This window comes from Cricetulus griseus, chromosome 3 (assembly GCF_003668045.3).
Source record: "Cricetulus griseus strain 17A/GY chromosome 3, alternate assembly CriGri-PICRH-1.0, whole genome shotgun sequence".
NCBI classification, from domain to species: Eukaryota; Metazoa; Chordata; class Mammalia; order Rodentia; family Cricetidae; genus Cricetulus; species Cricetulus griseus.
This window is the reverse complement of record NC_048596.1, coordinates 183,679,776-183,699,754: the sequence shown is the minus strand read 5'-3', so window position 1 is coordinate 183,699,754 and position 19,979 is coordinate 183,679,776. Positions and strand designations below refer to the sequence as shown.

The window sequence follows — 19,979 nt, the reverse complement described above, 5'->3', positions numbered from 1 at the left end:
TTCATGTCCTTTCTCTAGGCTGCCAGCAAGAGGTGTGGCCCAGATTAAAGGTGAATCTTCCCACCTCCAGTATCTGGGTTAAAAGTACATCTTCCCAGCCAGGCAGTGGTGCACACCTTTAATCCCAGCACTCGGGAGGCAGAGGCAGGCTGGTCTCTTGAGTTCCAGACTAGTCTGGTCTACAGATTGAATTCCAGGACCGCCAGGGCTACAAAGAGAAACCCTGTTTCCAAAAAAAAAAAAAAAAAAAAAAAAAAAAAAAAAAAAAGTAAAAAGTTCATCTTCCCATGTCAAATGATTTATCTAAGGAAAAATCCCCTCACAGGTGTAACCAGCCACTTTTGTTTTAGTTAATTCCACATGGAGTCAAGTTGACAACCAACAATAGTCATCACACAGGCCAAAAGGAAATCTGGGTTTCAGTAACAAGTGGTGGCCAGACGTAGGTAAGGCAATGTAGCCTGAGCTGACCCAGGGGGGCTGTTGCAGATTGAATGGCCATGGAATCACCTGTCCCTGAAACCTACATGGTGGAAGCAGAGAACTTTTTTTTTTTTTATAGATTTTATTTGAATTAGAAACAATCTTATACATATCAATTACAGTTCCCTCTCCCTCCCATCCTCCTATGCCCCCCTCAGTCCCCCCATCCCAGCCCCCATCCACTCCTCAGGGAGGGTGAGGCCTTCCAAGAGGGATCATTAAAATCTGTCAAGTCATTTGGGGCAGGGCCTAGACCCTCCCCTGTGTATCTAGGATAACAGAGTATCCCTTCATGGGAAATGGGCTCCCAAAGTCAGTTCGTAGGGATACATCCTGGTTCCACTGCCAGAGGCCCCATAGACTCCCTAGTGCTCCTAGCTGACACTCACATTCGGGGGCCTGGTTTGGTCCTGTGTTGGTTCCCCACCTGTCAGATTGGGGTCCATGAGTTCCCACTTGCTCAAGTCAGCTGTTTCTGTGGATTTTCCCAGCATGGTCTGACCCCTTTGTTGGTCACTCCTCCCTCTCTGAAACTGGATTCCAGGAGTTTGGTTCAGTGCTTGATTGTGGATCTCTGCTTCTGCTTTCATCAGCTACTGGATGCAGGCTCTAGGATGGCATTTACGGAAGTCATCAATCTCATTATAGGGGAAGGGCATTTAAGGTAGCCTCTCCTATTGCTTAGGGTTCTAGTTGGGGGTCATCCTGTGGATCTCTGTCCAATTCCCTAGTGCCAGATTTCTCTTTAACCCTATAGTGGCTCCTCTATTGATGTGTCTCTTTTCTTGCTCTCCTCTATTCCTCTCCCCACTCAATCTTCCTGATCCCTCATGTTCTCCTCCCCCCTCCTCTTCTTCCCTCCTCTCTCCTAACTCCCTCCAAACTTTTTTTTTTTTAAATCTATGTCGTTAGTTTTTGTTGTTGTTTGTCAATCTGACAAGCTAGAGTCATCTGGGAAGAGAGAACTCAATTGAGGAATTGCTTCCTTCAGATTGGGCTGTAGGAAGGGGGATGGATTTTGATTAATGATTTGTGTGGGAGGGGGCCCACCCATGGGCAGGTGGTCCTGGGTTGTATAAGGTTGTATAAGAAAGCCAGTAAGCATCTTTCCTCCATGGTTTCTGCTTTAAGTTCTTACCCTGGCCATTCTTCCTCTCCAGGGTGCTTTATCACAGCAATAGAAAACAAAGTAAGACATTTGCTATCAGGATGTTTGATCTGACACAGAGGTAGGTAAGGAGTAGCTCTAAAGAAAGGAGAGCTGACAAAATAAATTTAAAAAAATCTAAAAACCGCATGGTGACTCACAACCATCTATAGTGAGATCTGATGCCCTCTTCTGGTGTGCAGACATACATGCAGGCAGAACAGTATACAAAATAAATAAATAAATAAATAAATAAAATGAAAGGAGAGCTGAAGAAAGCCCAAGAGAAACTAATTAAGCTCAGGACCTGTAGCACCCCAAACTTTTCATAGTCATTGAAGTTTTCATAAAACAGCCTTGGCAGATACAGCTTCTTCCAGGAATTCTCCTTCACACTGGGGAAACAAGAGAAAAGATTGTACCATCCTGAAAGCCAACTGAAGAAAGTGTGCCAAGGAGGGAGCTTTGGGTGTGTCAAAAACTGTAGATAAGCCAAGTAAGATGAGGCCTGAAAACACACCACCAGGGTCCACCATGTAGAAACCACTGCTTGGTGATCTGGACAATGGCTATTTCAGTAGAGTGGGATGATAATTGCTGGGTGTGTTCGAGGAGACTGGAGAGAGTGAAAACAACATAGAAGAGAAGTGGTCCCAGAGAATTACTCACCAGATGCTGAAACAGGCTATCTTCAGGGCCAGACTGTCACCATCTTCAGTTCTGCTGGGCCTGCTTGCAAGAGAGACTCACAACAGGGCTTGCTGACTATTTTTACCTTCTTTCAAAGGAGGGTCTATGGCAAGGAGGGGTGTCATGAGACCTTCACCTATCTAGCCACTCCTCCCAGTTGTAAACAATTCTAACATAAATGCATGTAGTCTCGAGAGAGGCTAGAGGATACAGATTCAGAAGAACATTAATTTATGCAGTCCTGGGGAAAGTCATCATCCCCACCAGGGGCAGATGTTCCAGTGTGGCTACTTTAAAGTCACCTATGCTTCTGTCCATAACCACTCACCACTGCTCTGTAAATAAGCCTCATAAATTCACTGGTTTCCCTCAGTGAATGCTGGTAAAATTGTACATGCTAGGACCTTAGGAGAAGGGATGGATGTTGTTGATATTACACCAATGGAAGGGATTTTATTAATTTTGTTTGTTTGTTTTTTTTCCTTAAGATTTTATTTATTTATTATGTATATAAAATTCTGCTTCCATGTACATCTGCACACCAGCAGAGGGCACCAGATCTCATAATGGATGGTTGTGAGCCACCATGTGGTTGCTGGGAATTGAACTCAGGATCTCTGGAAGAGCAGTCGGTGCTCTTAACCTCTGAGCCATCTCTCCAGCCCTGTTTGTTTGTTTTAGAGAGAAGTTTGTTATAGATTTCTAGGTGGAGGAAGGGAGAGCCATGCCATTTGAGTTAAGCATGGAAGTTGGCCATGATATGAACTGCATGGTAAATGGTGAAGGGACCAGCTCCCCATTTTGGCAGCCATAACAGCTGAACACGTACTTGCCTGACCTTGTCTTGGTCACTAGGAGGTCAGATGCCTGCCCCTTTCAGCAGCCATGACAGTAACATGTGCTTGCCCTGATCTTGTCTTGGTCACTAGGAGGTCAGATGCCTGCCTCGTGGCAAGGAACCAATCAGAAGTTAGCTGGTGGTGCTGTGCTTTCTGGCTCTGGGTGTGTTTTACAGACAAGTGCACAGCAATGGCACACAGAGCATATTAACCATCCTGGGAGGGCCTATGGGCCATAACAACCAATTGACCAATCAACACAGGGCAAGCCCTTCAAGCCTGGAGGCACACCAATCCTGAGCCTGTGCGTACCCCTAGACACTTCCCTTACGCTGCCCTACAAGATCTCTGTGCAGTGGCTTCGCAGCATCTTTCCCAGCCACCTGCCATGGTGGATGGGTGAAAGGCTCAAGCTAACATGGGGTTAGCTCATTAAACAACTACAATAAAGCCTCGTGCTGTTTGCATCAAGCTTTTGCCTCTGCCTGGTGATTGGGGTGGCTGAAGTCCTGGGCTGAGATCCTGGGGGCCTGAGCCTCCGGGGGTCTTTCAATGGGAGGGGAACTTCAGAGACAGTGTAAGAAAGACAAAATATTAGGGAAAGTATGCTTAGGCTCTGGCAAGCATCCAGGAGAAAAGGGCAGAAGGGCAGCAATAAAAAATTACACCTGAGTCAGGACTCAGAAGGGAGGCTGTGATGGCTAATTCTCATGTCATTTTAACACAGGCCAGAATCATTTTGGAGGAGGGAACCTTAACTGAGAAAATCCCACCAGCCTAGCCTGGTGGGAAGCCTACAGTACATTTTCTTTGTTAATGGCTGATGTGGAACCAGCCCACTGTGGGTGGGACCACCTCACATTTGATGGTTCTGGGTTCTGTAAGAAAGCAGTCTGAGCAAGCCATGAGGAACAAGCCAGTAGGCAGCACCTCTCCATGGCCTCTGCATCTGGTCCTGCCTCCAGGTTCCTGTTCCTGTCCCGTTTGAGTTTCTGCCCTGACTTCTGGAACTATGACCAAAATAAACCCTTTTTCTCCCCAAGTTACTTTTGGCCTGGTGTTTAATGGCAGCAATAGAAACCTTAACACACACACTGTGTAAACTAAACAGAAACTGGCTCTTGGATGACTGCACTTGGGGCCAGGAATTTTTGCCTGTTTTTTTTTTTTTTTTTTTTTTTTTAAAGCTTCTTCTTCTTCTTCTTCTTCTTCTTCTTCTTCTTCTTCTTCTTCTTCTTCTTCTTCTTCTTCTTCTTCTTCTTCCTTTAAAAAATTTATTTATTATGTATACAGTGTTCTGCCTACATGTGTCCCTGCAGGTCAGAAGAGGGCACCAGATCTCATTACAGGAGTTGTGAGTCACCATGTGGTTGCTGGGAATTGAACTCAGGACCTCTGAAAGGACAGTCACTGCTTTTAACCAAGAGCTGTCTCCCCAGCTCTTGCCTTATGTTTTAAGAGGTTTACATACCAATGGGATAATAGAGACCCTTGGTGCTAAAGACAATTAAAGGACTGTATTTTTTTTAAATAAATTTTATTCTTGAGAATTTCATACATATACAATGAAATATCATACCCACCCCAACATCCCCCTCCAACTCCTTCCAACAAGCCTCTCTCACAACTTCCTGCATTATTCTATTTGTGTATGTGTGTATGCTCGTGCTAACCCATAGAGTCTAATTAGTGTTGTCTGTGTATGCATGGGTGTGGGGTCTTCCTCTGGAGCATGAGAAATCTACCAGTGGGAGCACTCTCAAAAAGAATGATCCTTCCCTCCCCCAGCAGCTAGCAACTGCTAACAGTACCACAGTAAGGGGTGAGGCCTGGAGTACTGGAACATTGGCTGGCTTGATCTTATGCAAAAAATCTTAGCTGCTGTGAGTTTATGAGTATGATTACCATGTCATACAACTGGATCTTCCAATAAAGGGAAATGATATTTAGGGTATGAGACAACAGAACAGGATGGCATCAGGACTAGTAATGTTAATATTGTGTATTTACTGTGAACCAGGAACTAAGTTAACTAACACATATTAACTGGCTTAACTCTGGTGACAGACCTTAAGGGACAGTCTCCTTTACATAAAAACAAATTGGTGAATGGTTGATCAGCAGTGTGGGAGTCAAGGCTCCACACAGGACCAAACTTGAACCCTTGTTTTTATACTTGTGTTTTGCATTCATGTCATGGTGAATTTGTGGAGGTCAGAGGACAACTTTATGGAGTTAGCTCTCACCTCTTTTTCTGGGTTCTGGGGATTGAACTCAGGTTGTCAGGCTTATGAGACAATGAGCCATAGTGGTGATCCTTGTTTCTCAAAGACTAATTTTATTTATAATTATATGTATGCATGTGTATATGCGTACGCATAGAGGTGCCTGCAGAGGCCAGAAGAGGGTGTCTGATCCCATGGAATTGGAGTCACTGGCAGTTTGTGAGGTGCTTGATATGGGTGCTGGGAACCAAATTTAGGACCCTCTGCAAAGCAGCAGACGCTCTTAACTGCTGAGCCATCTTTCCAGCCACCTTTTCCCCTTTTTTTCCCGTTTTTAAGACAGGGCTTCTCTGTGTAGCTTTATAGACCAGGCTGGCCTTGAACTCAAGAGATCCACCTGCCTCTGCCTCCTGAGTGCTGGGATTAAAGGCATGCGCCACCAATGCCCAGCCCAGGCACCTTTTCATTTGATTATTATACCTTTCCAGTGCTGTTTAAGCTTATTAATGCCAAACATTAACATTCTGTGGTTTTACGTGTACATGTGTAGTGTTTATACATCTGTGTGTATATGCAAGTGCAGCTATTGTGTGTGGATGGCAGAAGTTGACTTCAGGTGTCCATCTTGATTGCTCAATTTCTTAGTCAGGTTCTCCACTGAGCCTGCAGCTCAGAGATTCAGCTAGGCTGTTGGTGAATGAGCTCTAGGGATGAATCTAGAGCCCTGTCTCTCCAGTGTTGGAGCTAGATGTATATCACATCTGGCTTTTATTGGGGTGGTGGGATCCTCATCTTTTGGCATACAATTTACTGGCTTGCATTGAAATCAGAGATCTGCCTGTTTCTGCTTCCTCTGTGCTGGGATTAAAGGTGTGTACCACCATGTCCTGCTGAGGCAGTCTCAGATTGTTCTTTATATACTATACTCATGATATCCTTGTATCACCTAAATCAGTAATTTATCTAGTTTTTCTTTGACTCACTCTTTCCCACATCATCTGGCTAGTTGACACTATTTTTTTGAGATGCTGTGAACTGAAACCAGGGAACTGCACATGTTAAGTGAGTACTTTTATCATAAGCTACATGCTGAGTCCCTCACACATGAGCCCTTAGAACTATCTGTGCATATCTCATGGAAGATCACTGAGATCTACCAGTAGCTAGCTACACTCTGCTTACTGATAAATACCAGTTCATACAATTAGAAGCAACTAGCAGAAAAGAGATGGCCTCTGAGTGAGGAGCTGAAGGAGGGGACAGTGGTTTTCACTGAGAGCCCCTCTGTGTATATCTACGTATGTACTCAGTATGAACAATTAAGGAGAAATCTGGCCACACTAACATACTGAGCATTCTGCCAGACAAGATGGTATGTACAAAATGACTCAAAAGGTTCCTTCCTCTGCTTTCTATCACCTCTTTAACAGTCTCCTGTCTCAGCCACTTTCCACAATGTGAATACATTCAGGCTAACAGGAAGTCTAAGGAAAAAAGATGACAACCCACTGCAAAATGAAAACTTTCAATGTTTTATTTTTGACTGCAGCTGTTTACAGAAATATAATTGCGAGTATACAAATGTTCCAATAGAAGCAAAATATCTTTTTAATATTTAACAAGTTATCACAGATAGCTAAAAACATAGATGCAAATGAAATTCCCCCAGAGAACAAACTGAGAATATCTGGTGTCAGTGCTCTGAAATTCCAACTATGAAGCCATATACACAAATGTCACTCTTACATCATTGCAGGACAATGCAAGAAGGCAGGTCAGTGGTTGATCAATGTGCTCAAGCAAATAAAATTAAATAAAAACTCAAAATGGCAGAATGGCAGCTAAATCACTTGAGAACAGGTTAATGAAGTATTCCAAGTTACTTATTAAAACACGAAGTAAAAGAAGAGTATGAAACTCAGTCAAGTTGCCAGGAAAGCAGCAATCACTTGGAGCTTATCCTTGGAAGGAACAAGGTGAGCAGATATAGTCATTAGACAGAAGGAGTTAGTTCAATTGCACTGCAGAAGGTCTCTAATGAGTGGAATCGTGATCACTTTGGTGCAGGACAGCTCCTTTTTCTTTTCTTTCTCCCTGTTTCTCTCTCTTACTCTCTTTTTTTCACTGGGGATTGCACCCTTTGGGCTCCAACTATTTAGCTCTAACTCTAGCCAGGACAGCTTTTTATTGGTCATAGAAGTTTGATTCCAAACCTACTCTCAAGCATCTGGGATTATGTGTGAGTGTAAGCTGTCCTAAGGCTCATTAGCTAAAATATATAAAGTAACAGCCACACCTACAAACTATACATATTACTCCTGGGAAGTGTTCTAGGTGCAGGGAGGAATGTGAAAGAGCAGGTAGGGGTGACATGGTTGAATGCAGGATTTTTAAGGGAGGTATTACAAACTGGGACTGAATAAATTGGGTACAATGCTGTGGGTCTATCAACAGATGATGTAATCAAGCGGGGGAGGGGAGGAAGGGCACCTCTAGAACATCCCAACAGTTTGCCTACTTACTTTCCAGCACCAGTTTGTAGAGTAAGCCACTTAGCACTGCTAGTGTGGGACAGAGAGCAGTGATTCTCAGAAAGCAAGTATTCATTTAGTTTTATTCTGAAAAGTGAATCTTTCATGAGTTAACTCATCAGTTGATTTGTAAACAGTGGAAGGAAGATTAATGATGGAAGTGCTGAATTCTAAAGGAAAATATGAATAAACCTGCTTATTTGTTAGGATGCACACAACTGAGAAGGGAGAAATACCCACGTTATAAAATATACTGTCTTGTTATTTTGTTATGTACTTCACCTGAAGCATGAGTTCCAAGGAGAACCATCACTACTGCAGCATTCAAATGCCAAGTAAGCTACTTGAAAAGAATCCTTACCAGCTAAGAGAAGAAATTAAACAGGGTGCTACATTGGCCTGGCCAGCCATCTGATTTACTATCTCAGATACAAAAAAGAATAAGGAATGGTAATTCTGTTCTGAGAGCTGGTCTAGCCAGAGCAAAACCGTGGTCTGCTGGTAAAGTAAGAGGCAATGAAGAGAAAGCTTGTATTGCACTGCCCACAATGTACCCATATTATGCATAAACAGGAGACTGTAGCACCCATCAATTATTTTAGCTAAGTAAATGTCACAACAATTAAAGAAATACAGAACATTGCACCTATATATATATATTGAAATCAGTCAGTTGATGTAAACTTTTTAGTCAGTGGTAGGAAAATGCCAAACTAAGTTAAATGAATTATCATTAACTACACTGTATATACATAAAACATATACATTTCTTAGGCAGTACTGGGAATAAATTACCAATGTTGATAAATGATCACAGATTATGAGGTAAGGCTGAACATAGATAAAGAAGGAATCTCTAAGAGTGGGGAAGAAAGGCTCCAGAATTCACTAGGCTCTCAAACTCAGGTGCATCGGACTCACCTGAGGGTTTGGGTCAGACAGAATGCTGGGCACCACACCACACTTCAGATCTAATTCAGCAAGCCTGGGCTATTGCCCAAGAATGTACACCTCTAAATAGTTTCCTGCTCACACTGATGCTAGCTGCTGGGTGGATGGAGGACCAAACTGGTTTACATAAACCACACTGAAACTATACACTATACCATTCTTACATAAGGGACATAAAATACACAGGAAGGGGAATGGTTCTAAGTAGCTCTCCAACATACTCATCAGCCAGTCAAACATTTTACTATTTTAAAATGATTTGCTAAAGTACAGTCATTTCCCAACACTACATTTCAAAGTCTGAAAAGTCCTTTAGAGCTGTGCTGTGTGGTGGCTCACACCTTTAATCCAAGCACTAGGGAGGCAGAAGCAGAGGGATCTCTGTGAGTTAAAGGCCAGTATGGTTTACTGAGCAAGTTTCAGGACAACAGCCTCCAAAGCTACAGAGAAACCCTGTCTTGAAAAACAAACAAAACAAACAAAAAATCCTTTAGAAAATAGCAACTTCATACTTATTCCAAGTCACTTTATAAAGCACTCATCTAACACACCAAGCCAGCTATTCAAAATAAAAACAGATGTAGTACTATGAACAGTTAAGATGAATTCTTGGCTTTCCTTGGAATGATTAAAGTGCACAATAGGGTATTAAGAATGTTGCATACAAGTTTGCCATCTTCAATCCACCAATAGTCTCAAAAATACTTCCATTGGGGAACAGAGCTATACTCCAAAGTTTACGTTGCTACTGTCCTTAATTTGTGGCTGATAGCCCTTCTTCAAGTGCCACCATTTGGTAAGGAGCTAGATCAGAAACAAAATGGTAAAACCAGGACTCTCAATCTAGCTGTGTCTGACACTAAGAAATTACCTTAGCTCTCCCAGGACTCAAATGACCTCTTCCTAATTTGTTTCTGACACTAAGCTTTCCATGGCCAATTAACTACTAAAGTTCTGATAGGAAAGAAATAATAAAAAAAGAATCAACCTATGTTTTAACGACTGCTTTTCACCCAGCTAATTAGGACCAGAGAAGATGCTATGAGTAGTGTCTTCATAACATTAAACACACACACTTGAGTGCATGGAATCTCACACACAGCCAAATTTTTATTATTGTTCAGGTAAGACCCAGCTATAATTTGTTGGGATGAGAAAATCAGAGTTGATTCATGTAAGCCTGAATAGTATATACTTACTTTCCAAGCAATTCTGCCAAAGCACTTTCTCTGTTATTTTCAAGTCAAAGGTACTGACAAAGTTTTCTTCTATCGTGACCAAGAAATGGAGAAAAGAATGGTCAAATGAAGAATGTACAGGTTGGGACCTGTTAAAACAAGTTGTTCATATAATTTTGGCAACAGTGGAAGGTGGAATTATAAGAAGGGTGCACTGGCATGGTAAAAAGGCACTTTTCCATAAACATTTAATATACATATAAAATACTAATGTAAAAAATTGCCTGAAAGAGCAAGAGCAGTAAAAACAGAATTTGTTAATATACAAGGCTTAGAATGGCATGAAAACAGAGAGTTAAAAAGTAATTAGGGCACTGGGACAATTTATCAATGATACTGTAGAGAGTCAATCTCCTGCATCATGAATGCCACCTCCACAGTTTAGCTCTAGTGACAAAAGCAGGCAGAAGGGGAAAGCTCTCAATATGTACTATGGATGAGTGCTGATCCTCCTGCTAGTGTGTATACCCAAGCTCTTTTTCTCTCCCTTTTGGTGGTGCTAGGGATCAAATTCAGGGCCTTGCATATGATATGTAAACTCTCTACCCGAGTCTCACCCCCAGGCCTGAGCTACTGTTCTAATACATCTGCTGAATTACAGTTTTTTTTTTTTTCTTTTTCATTGACCCCTCCAAATAACCAAAAGCATGCAGATATAAAATGGACATCTTAGAGATGGGGCCTATGGTTGAGATGCAGAGTAAAGTTACAAGAGCTCCCATAACTTTTGACTAATTAAAAAAAAATCAGGAAACAGGGATAACAGAAAATTTTACCAGAAAAATCCTCAGGTTAACCCCTGAGAATATGTACAACTATGCTGAATTTAAGAATTAGTCATTTCATTGTGGTTTTTATTTGCTGACTGATTCCATTTTCTCCAAACATTTACAATGGCTTAAAAAGGCCAAAGGGGCCCAGGTAAGGTGCTTGATACCTGCAAGCCCAGTATGTGGACAGCATAGTGCAACCTCATTGAAAAAATAAAACACAAATATTCAAAAAGGTCAAAAGGAATTATTTCCATTCTGAAGGGACATATGCACAATTTCTTCCTTCTATTTTTTCTGGGTAGATTAGCCAAAATTCTGGTAGGCAAAAAATCTATGATAATGAAATTCTTAATTATAACATTATACAACGATGGAGGGCAAGTAAGGATGGGAGAATGGAAAGGAGGGAGGGAGGGAAAGAGGCCTCTCATTAATACTGCTATAATAAACAAAGCCCTTTAAACACTTGTTCTAAGGAGACAAGGTAGACAGACCTATACTGGTTAAATAACAAATAACATGATGTTCGAATCAGAAAAACACAGCAAATCTTAGGAACAAATTATCCAAGCAAACATCTTTAATCCCAGCACTCAGAAGGCTGAGGCAGGCGGATTTCTGTGAGCTGAGACCAGGCTGGTCTACAGAGTGAGTTTCAGGACAGCCAGGGCCACACACAGAAACGTCTTGAAAAAAACAAAACAAATTATCTAACTGTCTTCTCCTTGGTGTGAAATGACAATAAGGAATAACAAGCGCGCGCGCGCGCACACACATACGCACGCACGCACGCACACACGCACACAAGCATGGTCACCCACGATAAAAAGAGAGAGAGAGATAAGCTCCAAGCATTTCTGTGAGTTGCTGAAAGCAAGAATTGAATGTAACAAAGGAATAAAATGTAGTTCACAGTTTATTTAGGTCCTTCTGCCAAATATAAATTTAATAAATCCTGATTCTCAAGGTCTTTGCTGGCTCACTGAGTCTTCCCACAGGCAGCCATAACTTGTAACAGTAACTGAGAAGCTGCATTCTTAGCACAAGTATCAACCACTGAGCTAACTCTTCAATAAGAAGACAAATACTTTTTATAACCAAATCATATACTCAGAACATTGTACTTAACATGGACCTTTAGGGGCGAGGAACATTTAACAATGTAAGAAAACAAATAAACCTCCATCATTATTGAACAGGAATATAGTAGCACAGCACAGCCCTTGTATAAATAACCACAGAAGTGATGAGACTAAAAATGGGGGTTTCTACCTCCATCCACTCAAACCACTACAGTTCAGGTGATGTTCTGTTCTAAACTTAGACATTATAAAACAGAAATTGGTCCCAGTGACTTGGCATTGCCAATCAGCATTTTGTAACGATAAGCTTCTATACAGAACAAACAGAAGTCACCACACAAGCCAGACTTCTTACTGCCACTTCATCCATGGTACACTTGTAACAAACATTCTAATTTGATCTCGGTGAACAAACATTTTCTGAGTCTCCTACATGATCTCGGAAAGTAATTCAGAAAACTCAGAAGTAAATGTGGTTTTAAACTGACTTCTGTCTTTTCTAAGACCAAGTAGGTCTGCTTTCTATGATGCTCCAGACAATACTCTAGTTAGTATCCATTGTACATTTTAAAGCTGAAGCACTGAATTGTGTGGCTGATCCTTCTCATAACCTGAACTATGTTGGGTGATTTTTCCCTGTAGGGAGTGGGGGAGAAGGGAGATATTGAGGAAAATAGTTTTGGTTCAGAGAATTTATAAAGTAGCTCTGGATATTAAAAGATGGGAAAATGTTATTAAAATTACAAACATGGTATTTTTAGTGTCTTTATAAATAAAAGGCATAGAATACAGAAAGCCAATTAATAACAACAACAATAATAAAATATTAAATATATAGTGAACAAAGACAGAGTGGCTCATTCTTGTCAAACACCATTTGACACACTGCCTCAATTAAGTTTCCTTGCTCTTTAACACGTTGCTGAGTGAAGATCCAGCAAACACACAGTAGTTGCCTTTAGCTCACTAGTAACATCAAGGAACTGCCTGATGGAATGGCTACAGATAAACAGGCCATTTGTTTCAAAAGGTACTTAAATACTCAATAAAGACATAACAAACCCCTCACTGTTATCAGACGCCACGTTGTGGTAGAACATCAGACAAACTCACAAATTTACCACAAAAATGTGTGGCAAAAAGAATAGTTTATATATGTATATATATATGTATATATATAAATTTCTATATTTATGCCAATGTACTCACTCAGTACAAATAGCAAAATAGTATACCATTTCCTAAATATAAAATATAGCTTTCCAAAAAAATGAAACACACATTAGATATAAACCATCCAAAACTTGAACGATTGAAAACTGTTTTCAAAATTAAATGACCAGAGTTGGTCTCTTTCTGGAAAGTTCCCTTCATATCGGCAAGAAGCCTGTACTACTGAAAACGTAATCCAATGCCTCTCAGTGAGAGAAAGGAAGGGCCAGGGCAGAGGAAGAAGGACAAAAAGAAAAAGCAAATGACAAGAAAAACAGTCAAAGAACAAAGGAAGAGACACAAAAGGGGAATCTGACTATATATAAACAAAACCAACACCACAGTTCCACAAAGTTCAACAAATGTGTGGGATAGGGAGAGAAAAAATGAAAACTAAGGTTAAGGGAAAGAAACCTATGCTAATTTCTAGACACTTAGAAAGTACAAGAAACAAATAGGATACCAAAACATACGAACACACAGAAGCCACACACACTGGCCTTATGCTGAATTGACACTTTCCACATGCCAAAGATAAAGGAGACAGAAGCATGTGTCCAGATGTAGGTGGGAGTGAGGAGTAGGCACTCCACGGGTGGCAAGAACACCCAAAACTCTACAACTAATGCTACAAATGCAAGTTCTGGAGTGTATAATTTTGCTCATTGATGTAACACAAGTTAACTCTTCCTTTTAAATCATTGGTAAGACCCTGTAAAGCCCAAGGCTTATGGGAACCATCAAGTAAGTGACCACTTCAACAGTAAAGCACTAGGTGACAAGTGAATTATAGTCACTGCAGCTCAGGGAGAAGTAATTGTTTGAGAATTTTTCTTTGCCTTGTTTGTAAAGTGAAAACTTACATTGTTTTTCATTAGAGGGAAAAATTTGAAAACCTCAGAACAGCACCGTTCATGGAAGAAGAGAGAGAGAGAGGAAGAGAGAGAGGGGGGGAGGGAGGGAGGAGGGAGGGGGGGAGAGAGAGAGAGAGAGAGAATATTGTTTTTTTCTCAGGAATCAACTCCCAATAATTCCTAAAAGAGTATTCCTGGCCAGGTGCTGAGACTGCCAGGTCACTGGATCAATGTGGTTGCCTTCTCTAAATTACTACAGGGTCATAAAGCCAGTAGTATATTAATAGCTGTCTAAAACTAAAGAGGAAAACAATACAGAAGCATATAAAATGGGAACACTAGCCTAACGCTGGTAAGAAGAAAACAGACTCAAATTATTGTCAGTTTAAACTACTGAAGGAGATAAGAGAACATAATGTCATATATTACCCCCTTCATTTTCATAGAACAAAATATTTTTATGCAGTTATGGCTAAATCCCTTAGTAGAAATACAGAGAACTAACAACTCTCTGAAAAATGAACTTAGTAACATTCCAGCTGTCTCCAGTTTTGAAAGCATTTCACCTACACGTATGTGATGAGTAGTCCTCGGATCGCAGAGTTCTTAATACAACTCTTTTGTAAGTTATCCCTTCAGCTTCTCCATAAAAACTGAAAGAAACTCCTTCACTTTGGCCAACATACTTTTTTTTTTTTTTTAACATCAACAAAATCACAGCCTTAGTCATTACTCAACTTTGTCCTAAGCCATTCCATGACTAAAATACAGGAAAGAAAATAAAAATGTAAGTAAACACAACAAATATGATTTTCTAATAGCAATAATAACTGAGAGGCCCAGCCTTGCATTTAAAAACCTAGGAAAAAAGCAACAATTCTGTCAGCTGGAAAATTAAACATATTCTCAGTCATCACTGTTACTAGAAACAAAAAGCACATTGGTGGCGAATTACTGCAACAGGCAGCATGGGTGTATTCTTACAGCCAGGAAATCTACCCATTTACTCAAACGTAGTTCTTCATAACAGTTCAGTAATCTTCATGGAACCACAAGTTCTCAAGACATCTTGGAATCATCATTACTTTCTTCATGGAATTTCTGGGCGGGGGGAGAGAAATCATTATTTTACTAGGGAAGAAAGGCATTTGTGATGTGTCTGTCACCATGAATGACCCCAAAGGAAATTGTGTATGTAGGAAACCTTATCAGACTCAGTCTTTCTTTTTTGATGGTACTAAATATCGAACCTAGGGTCTCAAGTATGCTAGGGAAGAGCCTAACTGTGATGTATTCCCAGCTCATAATATTTAGTATGCTGTAGAATTTCCTCCTTTCTCCTTTCTCTACTATGATTGAATCTAGGGCCTTATGTGCTAGCCAGATAGTCTGTCATTCTAAAGCAAAGATGCCTTCCAGACAGAAGGAATGCTCAGTATTTCCTATCTGACCTAAGCTATCATTCAGAGTGATTTGCTCAAAGTGAATGTCCTATTTTAAACAGGTACACTCTAAACACTGCTATTAACCAAAATCTGTTATGAATAAATTTATTAATGCTTTTCACTAAGAAGCCAAAATGTAATACTCACACATCTCATTAGAAGGAGCCGGTTAAATTGTTCCCTTGGCTTTGCAATGAAACAAGCAAATCAATCTTCTCCATGCTCTGACTACTGTTCACAGAGGCGGCCAGTGGGGAAGCCTCTGGCATTTGCTGAGAAAGAAGTGTTGTCACAGAGGCCTGGCCCTCATTTTGTGTCTGTCCTGGCTGATTTATGGCCATCAGCTGATCTGGCAAGGTACCTGGTCCAGAGGTTAAAAGCTGACTACAATCTGTAGACGATGAAATAAGAAACATCTGATTAGACAAGATTCATGAAAAAAAAGAAAAACAAACAAACAAACAAACAAACAAAAAACCAAAAAAAACCCAAAAACACCAACTTTTTAGTTGCCAGAGGAAATTCATTCCTATACTGATCTAGTATATTACTTAAGCCTAAGAAAATGGCTTTCACAGGATGACAATTAATCTTGAGATTCCTCTAACATATATAAAAATACTACATAGGCTTGGTGTGGTGGAGTACACCTTTAACCTCAGCATTTGAGAAGCAGAGCAGGTAAACCTCTGAGTTTAAGGCCAGCCTGGCCTACACATTGAGTTCCAGGATAGCCAGGGTTAAATATTGAGAACCTAACTCTAAATAAATAAATAAACTACTTAGGTATCATCCAAGTCCTAAGTTATATATTACTTTATATAACACATGAAAAATGGGTGTCTAGCTCTTAAAAAAAACTTAATTAGCTGAGATTTATCTTTCCTTATTTCATTTTCCTTTCAAATTAATAGCTTAAAATGGCAAACACATTTTTATACTTCAATACATCTAATCCTCCTACTATCTTTGTGAGGTATAAAATTTATCGCCTTTTTGTTTCTATTTCTGAGATAAGGTCTCATGTACCCTAGGCTGGCCTTAAACACAGTATGGAGCCACAGATGACTTGAATTCCTGGTCTTCCTGCTTCAACCTCTGAAAGGCTAAGACTACAGGCATGTACCATAATGACCAGTTTAAAATGATCTTTTGAAAATATGGAAATTCAGGCCCAGGAAGGCCAAATAACTTGTCTTCAGTTGGTAGAACTCTACTCTTGCTCTTAAAATTCTTTGCTTTGTGCTTCTTTATAATAATCTGAGCATCTCAACTGAATACTGAGAAATTTGTTTCTTACTATTTTGAATGCCAAATAAGAACATTCCCGAAGTCTGTTGAGATGAGCCAGGAGAATTTTGTAGTTGGTTCATTGTGCCTCCTGTAGTGTTATGAAATAAAGTAGCCTGTGACTGGGGCGAAGAAGTGGCTCCTTGGATTCCAGGCATGTTGTTCTGAGACGAATAAAGAGGAGACTGTTGCATGTCTTGTTGGTTTATACTGGTTTGCAATGCAGACATGGATGCTGGAGAGAGGAAGAGTGTTACTTGGGGCTCTTGAGAACTAGGTGATCCTTGTACCAACTGGATCTGAGGAGAACTATGGAACAAGGATGTCTGTGGTGACTCAGACTGTGCAGGACCCGGGTTCTGAAGTGAGGAAACCGTAGGCTGATTCTGAAATTGCATGGGCTGTTGCTCTTGGTTCATTGGGGCCATATTACTTTGCTGATGAAAAATTGACTGGTTCTGCTGCTCCTGACTAGCCATTGGGTTTTGGTTTGGGTTAAATATCATGTTTGGTGGTGGCTGCTTCTGAGATGCCATTGTAGCCATAGCATTCTGATTACTGAATAAAATGCTCTGCTGCTGCTGCTGCTGCTGCTGCTGTTGTTGCTGCTGCTCCTGGGATGGAGAGTTACTCTGCATGCCAACTATTGAGTGCTGTGTTTGGAAAATTGCTCCTTGCTGGTTTTGAGATATTGAATTAGATGGAAGGGAGCCAAGGGCCACCTGAGGCTGAAATAAACCTTGCTGAGTAGATTGTGCCTGTTCCTGGGAAAGAATAGGGGTTGGGATGTGTGAGATTGGAGGCTGCTGTTGAAAAGCAGCTTGCTGCTCAGTGTTTGATGTTGACTGAAGTGGAGAAATTGAGTTCTGTGCTGCAAAAAATGAAATCTGTTCTTCTTGGGCTACTGTGTTAGTTTGAAGATTATTCATAGAACTTTGGGAAAGAAATATGTTGGGTGACTGCTGGTCTTGTGGAACTGAAGAGCCTTGTAATACAGTGATGGTATTCTGAGAGTGAAACATTGAAGACTGCAACTGTTCAGAGGATGCTGTGGAAGTCTGACTGTGGACAATAGGATTTGGACTGTGAAAAATTGAACCTTGAGTTTCCTGGGAAAGGTTCTGAGCATCAGCAATAGGATTTTGAGGATGAAAGAGTTGAGCCTGTGAATGAGAAGACTGCTGCAAAAAGTTCCCAGACTGAAGTGACATCATGTCGTTTCCTTGCTGGAACAAGCTATTCCCTTGTTGCTGGGAACCACTATTCTGAACACTCATTATATTTTTTGTAGATGAAAAGAGGTTTACTTGAGGTTGGCTGTCCCCACTGTGCTGCATTTGAACCATTGTCTGAAAGACACTATTCTGCATTTGTTTTGCCTGTGCTCCAGTTTCTTCACCATCTCCAGAACTTGGTGCTTGAAACATAGTGGAGCCAGGGGTTGTAACCTGTGGCGTGGTGGTTGTAGAAGTTTCATTTCCAGAAACTGTGGGGGAAGAAGAGAACAACTCACATTGCATTTGCATGTCCTCGTTGGTAGGCAGTGCACTCATCATGTGAGAAGGCTGCTGGTAAACTGGAGACTGCTGAAGGCTTCCATTTGCTGAAGCAGCTGAAGGAAATAGTTCTGACTGAATCTGGGCAGCTGCTTGGCACATGCTCTGCTGCATCTCCATCACCATGGCAGCTGATGACTCCATCACTTGCTGTTGCTGCTGTTGTTGCTGCTGCTGCTGCTGTTGCTGCTGATTAGACAGTGTGTTTTCAGTCTGTTGATGGACACTGTCAGTCCTCCCAGGTAGTAAGTTATCTGGTCTGGTGTGAACTGCAGGCTCAGAGGAGGAAAACATACCAGGGCTTACACTATTTTGAATTTGACTGACTTGGAAAATGTCTGCATTAAGCTGTTCTTGAACATTCTCATTACCATCTGGAGCAGAAAACAGAACAGAAGATAACTGTTGTTGTGCCTCTAAAACCTGCTGGACCAAGTCAACACTTCCACTGCTGCTACCAGCAGTGCCACCTGTAAAACTTCCTGCTTGCAGATGCTGAATAGTACTCTGGAGCTGGCTCACGCTATTTGGCGATGGAAAAATATTTGATGAGATCTGCTGCTGTAACGTCTGTGCTTGTTCTTGTAGCGGGGACTGCTGTTGCTGTTGTGATGCCTCAGTCAACTGTGACAAATTAACCACTGTGCCATCTGACTGTAATGTGTCCCTGGACTGAGATTCTCTTGTCTTAAACTGTGTAGCCTGCTGCAGAAGTGCATCACTGCCGGGCAGCTGACTAGAAGCAGAAACTGCTGGAAAAGTGCCAGGCTGTGAGATGTCCTGTGTTTGGATAGTTGTCAGGGTCTCTGGGTTGTATGCCTTGGGCTGAAGCTGCTGCTGATTCTCATTTTCAGAAGGCAAATGGGAAGATGATGGGGACGAAAAAGATGAGTTTCCTGCTATGTTAGAAATAGTTTCTAATGCTTGCTGAGTTGATCCAACTGTCTTTGTAGTCTAAAAAAAAGTCACAAATAATATGTACATATAAACATTAAATAATCACATTTATTACTCCAAAAATTATTTCTAAGAATGCACACAGAATTTTCTACACTATCAACTAGAAGTTGGTCTAAGACTGAATCTCTATGACATAATTAATGTCTGGCATTCAGTATTGTGATTAGTTATTGGTGTGTTTAGCCACATTAAGAATATTAAGAAAACATTAATCCTATTAATCCTATGGTTTATGTATAACCAAATACAAATAACACTTCCATATTTTGGATCATCAGTATCATTGCAATGGGGAAATACAAGTGAAAGGGGGAATTAAAAAGACAATAGAGAAGAAACCATAATAAAAATGTTTCTACCTCTGAAAATGCTAAAATTAGTGCTTTAATTAAATCAATCAATTTGGGCGACAGGTTCTTTCTGTGTAGCCAGGTTGGTCTTGAACTCACATCCTTGGCGCCTTAGCCCAAAGACCAACTTGTAATACCTTTATAAAAAGGCTTATCTCACAGGAATTAATTCTTCCTCTTGTCAAAATGTGTACTAGAAGTTACTTTGCAAACAATTTTAATGATATATAAAGCATTTGCTCTAAAAAGGAAATTAATTAAGCCTATCCATTGGAAAACAAAGTCAAAGAAACAAGAAAGGTGAATACAACAGTTTTTCATATGTGAGCTAAAGATATGGGCAATAGTTAATA

At 40.8% G+C, this 19,979-nt stretch overlaps 1 protein-coding gene across 10 annotated transcripts in view; it reads right to left on the bottom strand.

The window, feature by feature from the left end:
- Positions 1–6,900: 6,900 nt before the first annotated feature.
- Positions 6,901–19,979, bottom strand: part of Nfat5 (nuclear factor of activated T cells 5) — an 85,924-nt gene continuing 72,845 nt past the window's right edge. For all 10 annotated transcript variants that reach the window (XM_027405944.2, XM_027405945.2, XM_027405948.2 and 7 more), the window contains 3 exons: positions 16,771–19,270; positions 15,618–15,861; positions 6,901–15,126 (listed from right to left, as the gene is read on the bottom strand). In XM_027405944.2, the coding sequence (XP_027261745.1) occupies positions 15,626–15,861; positions 16,771–19,270 (2,736 nt within the window). In that variant the 3' untranslated portion in view covers positions 6,901–15,126; positions 15,618–15,625. The remainder of the gene's footprint in view (positions 15,127–15,617; positions 15,862–16,770; positions 19,271–19,979) is intronic.